Genomic DNA, 8097 nt, shown 5'->3' with positions numbered 1-8097 from the left:
ATCTTAAGAAGGCAGATACTCCCGATTGGAAGTACCGTCTTTTTTTTGCTGAACATCTTTCGAGCCATTTTTTCTCTTCCTATTTACACAGATGGTTCAAAATCGGGTGACTCTGTAGGCTCTGCCATGTTTTGCTGTGGCTTGGTAGTTGCTCACAGGATCCCCCTTTACAGTTTCTGTTTTCACTGCCCAGTTGTATGCTATGCAGTATAATGATTGTACTATTTATACTGATTCTCTTGGCTCTCTACTGGTTCTGGAATCGCTTAACGTTAGTCCTCACCTTGTTCTCGTCGATATTCAACAAAGACTAGCCCATTTTTCTCAATCTTCCGTTTCCATCTAGTTTTTCTGGATACCTGGCGACGTCGGTATTCATGGGAACAAGCTAAATCCGTCTGCTCTGGCGCCGTTATGGCCGTGCCAGTCCTATACATGGACAACGGTCCTGTCTTCAAGGCGCGGCTTCGTGCCAGTTGGCAGTCGACTTGGGCTGAGCAACATCATATCAAGCTTCTCCAGATCAAACCTTCTGTTGCTCTTTGGCCGTCTTGCTTCGATAAGAATTGGAAGGAAGAAGTTGTCCTGGCAAGGCTACGCATTGGTCACAGTTTTTAATTTATCGTTTTCTTTCATAGGATGTATAGCCTTTGTGACACTCAAGTCACAATAGGCCACATTTTACTGTCGTGCCGTCGTTACGGCCCCATTTTAGACACGTTTTTTGTAAGGGTTTTCCCCTGACGTTGGACAGTGTTATTGGCGATGGTGACACTGTCCAACTTAATTGTATTTGCAATTTTTTACGAACAATTGGTCTTTTTAATTCTATTTAATTCTTTTATCTGTTATTTGGACATATTTTGGTTTTAACTCACTTTATTCTTACATTTTACTACAATTTACTTTTACTGTTTTTACCGGTAGTTTGGCGCAGATAGCTTAGTTGCTTTGCGCCATAAAACACCAAACAACCAACCATCAGTTTTGCATAGATCACCAATACCCTTGACTGAGCTGCAACACAAAACTTGCATTGATTCCCTACCACACTTCTCTTTAGATATTGTAACTTGAATATGATATCGTTCTTCTCGTGGCCATTCAGACACTTTGCTATGATGTGTATATTACTGTTCTTGAGGCAGCATTCACACTAAGTCGCTCCCAAGATCTATACTTAACTGCCACCTATTTCACAAAAACCATTCTCTGCGATACTTAATATCACTTTGGGGGATTTTCAGTTTTCTACTTCGACTACTTCCACTATTAACAATACCACTTTAATGTACCCTTTACAGTGTCTTGCAGATGATTCCTATTGAAACTTACTCAATGCAATATTTCGCACGTAGAATCACTGACTAGCCAAAGCTTTCATTTCTATATGCTTTCCACTCGGTATTTCAGTCCTGGGAGCAAAAACTGGACTTACACCACTATGACTGGGCATAGTATGTGTGTCTACACGTTTAAAGAATTTATACTGGTGTGGCACATTCCTATTGGAATCAACCACAACGTATTTGATTAACACATGACTTCTCTCCAGTGCAATTGATTTTTCACACGCTAAAGGGGTGGCATTCACGAAGTTTGCATTTTATACTGTTTTCCTACGTTTTCCATAATTATTTGCATTATGTGACCAAATTACTTAAAATCAAACGTAAAAGGGGAAATATAATTTTATTGATTATTGTTATTTATTTATTCTAACTTAGACAAAGTAATATGATTAATTGTTGCAATATTAAATCTTATCTCTTCATGAGCGGAACGCTTAACTCTCACACGGTTAATGAGTAGTGAAGCATTAAATATATTTCAAGATACTTTATATGTAAACATACACAACGTATGTGTATATTAAATCAAATTTCTATTATTTTCGTGAAGAAAAAACTATTTAATAGCGTTAAACATGTTTCTTGTTTCGGCTTTATACAGTTAACCTGAAAAGTTTTTTAAAGCACGCATTTGCACACGAGTAATTGAACTGTCCTTATTTTATCTTTGGAAAATACTACATTCAAACAAACGCATCCTACACAGGTTCGTGTCATAATAGAGTGAATATTTGAAGTCCGAAAAATTCTTATTTTCTGTTATTCCATAACATCCTAAAAAGTGCATAATATCTTTCCGTAGCCACATTTTTATAAAACTCTAAGGCTAAGTAATACGGCTCTTTCAATGATTTGTCAAAATTCGCAAATATTGATAACTTTCGTTTCTCCACGATCTGATAACATTCTAAGAAATTCCTGATTTTTCCCCCCTCGTGATGTCATAACAACTGAAATGGTGTTAAATTCCCGTTTTTCCTTCTATTTGACGATATTCTGAAGAATATTAAATACCCGCACTTCCCTTGATCTGGTGACATTCTAATAAATGCTACATTCTTCAATTTTCTCGTGGTCTGATAAAAGCTTGAAGAATGATAAACTCCACAATTCACCATTTTATACAAATCTAAAGAATAAAAAATTGTCGCTTTTCTGATAGCAATCAAAAAACTGTAAACACCTTTCATTTCTAGATATAAATTAAACTATTTCAGTGAACACTAATTTGCTTGTAACCCCTGTGTAAACACAGCTATAGAAGTAGTAGACCGTCTGTATACATAGCTGTAGAGGTAGTTAGTAGCCACCCTCCATCCAAGATATAGATAATTTTGGACTACTACTGATTGTGATCAGTACCTTGGCTAGTACTAAAGTGCTTTTATTGGAGGACGAGTCAAGTTGAGTAGTAATAAGTAAACTTCCTAGAGATGTTAACAGGGTGGTCAGTACCTTGGTTAGTACTAAAGTGGTTTTATTGGAGGACGAGTCAAGTTGAGTAGTAATAAGTAAACTTCCTAGAGATGTTAACAGGGTGGTCAGTACTTTGGCTAGTACTAAAGGGTTCTCATGGGGAACGAGTCAAGTAGAGTAGTAATAAGTAGGGTAAATTTGTTAGAGATAGTCCGGTGTTAAAAACGTTAGTAGGATAGTCAGTACTAATGACTCCAACTTTACGAGTGATTCTTATTACAAAAGTATTTTCACAAAGTTTCTAAGATTTTATTATTTAATCTAGAATACTATTTTGCCTTAGAAACTGTTGCTCAACTGGTTTCAAATATTAGAGTGTTTTATAATTTACAAAATTTTATATTTTAGAGAAACAATTCTAGAACCGCACTATTGTGGGATTTGTCACAATTTCACTTGGTTTCTGATAGTGAATGAAAGATATTACTAACACCATACACATGGTTTCTGTCATATATTAGAAAAACTTCTCCTAAACCTTTCTGGTTTGAAATTCATTTATTTTTAGCACAGAAGTAAATCTGTTATGTTGATTACTGTGAAACGCCCTAATAATACATAATGCGATTGGTTCTTGAACGTTATAAACATTAATTTTCTGGATATAAGAGGTACCCCTGTTAACATCTCTGTGAAGTTTACTTATTACTATTCAACTTGACTCGTCTCCCAATGAAACCACTTTAGTACTAGCCAAGGTATTAACCACCCCGTTAACATCTGTAGGAAGTTTACTGATTACTACTCAACTTGACTCGTCCCCCATGAGAACACTTTAGTACTAGCCAAGGTACTGACCACCCTGTTAACATATCTATGAAGTTTACTTATTACTATTCAACTTGACTCGTCTCCCAATGAAACCACTTTAGTACTAGCCAAGGTATTAACCACCCCGTTGACATCTGTAGGAAGTTTACTGATTACTACTCAACTTGACTGTCCCCCATGAGAACGCTTGAGTATTATTATCGTGCAATTTCTAACAAGTTCTCTTGGTTTACTACTGCTCTCATTTGACTCATCCACACTGAAAATCTTCGTAAGGTTAATTTAAATTATTCTTTTAATTAAAAACTAACCCTTCCTATAGAAATTCTTCTCTAGAAGCTATTGCCTGCTTTATATTATAATAATTAATTCATTCTGTAAAAAGAAAAAATAGCATAATAGCATTGGGGAATAAGGGTACTTTGTAATGCCCTTGAAACGTAACAGTAAATTATTTGTAAACAAAGATTTTGCACTTGAAGTTGTGAAATCCAAAACAGTCACCATTGGCAATTGCTGGCGTAAATTTGAAACCTAAGCTTATGCATTTTATTTAGATATTCCCTAACATACAATATCTTGAATAAAGACCACGTAAACTGATTTAACTAGAATTATTGTGATTCCGACATTCTGATATTTCAGCTTGTGACATGAATGTTCACAAACGCTGCCAAGAGAGTGTCCCGAACCTGTGTGGCTGTGATTACACTGAAAGACGAGGAAGAATAGAGCTGAAGGTAGCCTCAAACAACAACAGGCTGACAGTGGAAGGTAAGTCCACCAAAATATCTGCAATCCATTAGCTGTATTGATTTGTTAATAACATACAGCTATGCATGGACTGTTGTAACCACATCATTATCTATCCTAACTGTTATAGCTAATGCATTAGTGTGTAGATGAAAGGGTAAAATATTAAGTCGATCGTAACTGGTAAATGTTCCTGAACTTCACGTAGGCCTACACTTCATTTAGACGCGGAGTTGATATTTTCGAACATATTTGGATATCAAATAAAAAGTCAGATATTCTACTTAATTTTTTTTTCTTATGTCTCCATAATTTTAATGAGTGATTTAAGTCATCTAATAAACTGAAAACATATAATACATGTTTTATCTTTTAGTGTTTGGTAATTCACTAGTATTATAGACAGAGGATTCTAAAATAAATATAAAACTATGAACAATAATTTGTTAGAAACGTTAATATTTTTTTCACTCCCAGTTGCTTTGTGAATATATATCGTGCCATCAGTAACATCGAAAATGTTTGACGCCCATGAGAATTAATAATTGATAACCCGTTCAATCCGTATAATCCTGTAAAAAACACATCACATTTTACAGCCACTGTGCAGGTACTATATAGCCATCGTTGACTTTTCTCCCTCTCTCCTTTGGAAGAAATGTTTAAGTTTTGAAAACCTTCGATAGAACAAATTCATTCATAATATTTATTTTATAATAATGTAAATACGAAAGTTTTGTCATTAATTAATATAATTTCAGAATATAATACAAAATTACTCATTCAGTTATACTGTCAAGAAACTGAATTATTGCTTTTTGTTTCATTTTTAGCTGTTATTTGTTATTTATAAAGTCAACATTTTACTGAAAGGTGGTATATTGGGAATATATCAGATTATAATTTCGTCCATATATTTCTTTTTAAACGCAACAGCATATTTACTCGTAACCTGAATATTAAACCATTGTCGTTAAAATTCATAATTATTCACAAGCTCAGCATATGCATTGACACACTCATTAATGTCTGTATTGTATGAAATTTATGTAACCAATAATTCTGCTTACACTTGATAAATATATTTCTAATTAATATATATGCAACTTATGTAATGATGTTTTTAGACATATTCAGAACATTTGAGTATTTCACGTAAAAGTTTAATGGTTTATACCCACTGATTCAATTAGTAATGATTGGATTGAAGCTGATTTTCTTGGAAAAGAAGAATGTTTTCTCGAAATCTCTATAGATGTCGTTGGATGTTGGTGCAAACAAAATGTTGGAATTTAACTGAAAACAAAACTTATTTGTCTGCAGTTTTAACTAAGTTTATCACTTCACGTTTTCATCCATCACCTATAAACATTAAACGTGAGACTTCACTTGTTAGATACAGTTTGGTTACTATCACAGTATCTCACATCTCTGATTTTATGTTTAATGAATACCTGGTAAAAGGCATAACTTGATTGGTGCATCTGAATTTAGACATTTCCAAGCTTAAACTAATATTACCTTGGTAGTTACACAATATGACACCTACATTATTAGCAAACAGTAAACATATAAACGTAGTACCATATAGTACAGATTATTTATCTAATTGATGGTTAACAATTTTTAAAGTCACGTGTTTAATAGCTAACATATTGCTAGTATTAATGCAAGTTTTATAATAAGTTTATGCTACCACATCTCGTGAAATATGTTTCGTGCACACGAAACGTTTGGTACGTTAAATCGAACCTCTGATTTTGATATCACGATATCAAACATATTCGTCATTATGCATTTACATAAAAAAGTAATTTCCCTTCGGCCCAGCGGTAGATTTAAGAGCTTATAATACTAAAATTCGGGTTAGAGCTCTCCGCGGTGTGCACAGCACAGATATAACACCTTTGCTTTGCGCTTATCAACAAAACAAACAAATAATCACAAGTAATGTGTCACTGGCTTTATTTATATTGCTACGTATCTACTTGTTTGATAATTTCCCGTAAAATTTTTTTCCGGGAAACTTCAGCGACACAAGTCCTTTCTTAAATAAAACTAGTTTATTCTTTCTCGTTACAAACTTTGTGATACACTTAATTTCCACAGTCACTTTAAACTTAACTACTTTTATAAACACAAGCTATAATTCACAGCGATTCACACACTTTACTTACGGTACCTACTGCTCGCTTGACTCGAATTATTTCTATTCAATCTATCTCCGGCTTATATACTAAAAAAAGAGAGAGCGCCTAGAGCAGACTAGAGTTGCCAGGAAAAGTCAAGATCCTTCGAGAATCTCATGTCGTGTTACCAGCGTCACATGACTTCCGCTGTCGTAACAATATTGTAAATTACACCTCGAATAAATAAGAGTGACAAATTTTTTATAACAAAATTGCTTGCTTCTTAAAAGATAAATCTCGTATTTAACGATTTTTGAAACACAATAACAGCGCAAAGTTATTTGTGTTGAAGTTGGATAATGTGAAACTTAATCAAATATTTTCAAATTCGTTCTCATATTTTTAAAAACACGCATTTTAGGAAGCTAAACTTTAGCGTAATGTTTCCTTCGGGTATTTTGCTCTTTGCCTATACTGAGTTTAGCTCATTAAGCTTATAAAATTGTTAATCGGATTTTAGGTTGCAAAGGTATTTGCAATTTGGTTATTTCTGGTTTGGCAAACTTTTCTTGTTATGAAGAATTAACGGATAGTCTTCTAACGGAATTTTCCTAAAAGCTAATGTCAAACTTCATTTGGGGAAGTTCTTAGGCATGCTCTGTGTTAAACTCTTGCGTAGTGGTCTCTTGCTATTCTACCATATGAAACCATGGCTAGATGTTTGAAATCCGGTACGTGATTCCTTAACGTTGAATTTTGTTTAGAATTACCATAATTATCGCCCAAATTCAGGTCATCAACTAGGTAAATACACGTTATTTATAGCTATTAGCACGTAGCTACGTCATAACTGGCAGGGTGCATTAAGTTAGTGCTTGCCAAGTGTGTGACGTCACGCCAGCATATTGGAATCGAAGCAAAAAAAAAAGTATATATTTTTGTTTATTTTGTCATTGTTTTAGTATTATTTATTTTGTTTGTTTCTTCAGTGGTTTGTTTGTTTTTTGAATTTCGCGCAAAGCTACACAAAGGCTATCTGCGCTAGCCGTTCCTAATTTAGTAGTGTAAGACCACCCACCGCCAACTCTTGGGCTACTCTTTTACCAACGAATAGTGGGATTGACCGTAACATTATAATGCCCCACGGCTGAAAGGGCGAGCATATTTGGTGTGACGGGGAACCGGGACCCTCAGATTGCGAGTCGAGTGCCTTAACCACCTGGCCATGCCGGGCCTTCTTCAGTGGAATGTAATTTACTTAATCATTTTTTATTAAGGTTTCGAAGGAAAAATGAGCGGTATAAGATTAGTGAATCACAATTTGACCACTTCTACTATATCATATCATTTTTACTTTAGATTAATAATAGATGAAACAATAATCATTACAAAATACTCAAATGTTTAATACATGTTATGTCATCTGAACATTTTATATTTTCTAATAAAATTAGTAGTAATAAACGACATTTTCCTTATTGTGTATTAATAAATTAATGTTTCTCCAGATTAAATTATAAGTATTTAATTATTTTTTCCTGGTATTTTAACAAAAACAAACAAACGAATATAACACGAAAATAATATATCTTAATACTTTGATGACGATATTCAAC

General features: G+C 34.0%; 1 protein-coding gene across 1 annotated transcript in view; it reads left to right on the top strand.

The window, feature by feature from the left end:
- Window positions 1-8097, top strand: part of LOC106459483 (protein kinase C, brain isozyme-like) — a 148922-nt gene that overhangs the window by 93656 nt on the left and 47169 nt on the right. The window contains exon 5 of the mRNA XM_022385973.1: window positions 4245-4373. Coding sequence (XP_022241681.1) covers window positions 4245-4373 — 129 coding nt within the window. The remainder of the gene's footprint in view (window positions 1-4244; window positions 4374-8097) is intronic.

The sequence above is a fragment of the Limulus polyphemus genome, unplaced genomic scaffold (genome assembly GCF_000517525.1).
Source record: "Limulus polyphemus unplaced genomic scaffold, Limulus_polyphemus-2.1.2 Scaffold615, whole genome shotgun sequence".
NCBI lineage: Eukaryota > Metazoa > Arthropoda > Merostomata > Xiphosura > Limulidae > Limulus > Limulus polyphemus.
Note: the sequence above shows the minus strand (reverse complement) of the source record. Positions and strands in the feature narration are given on the sequence as shown.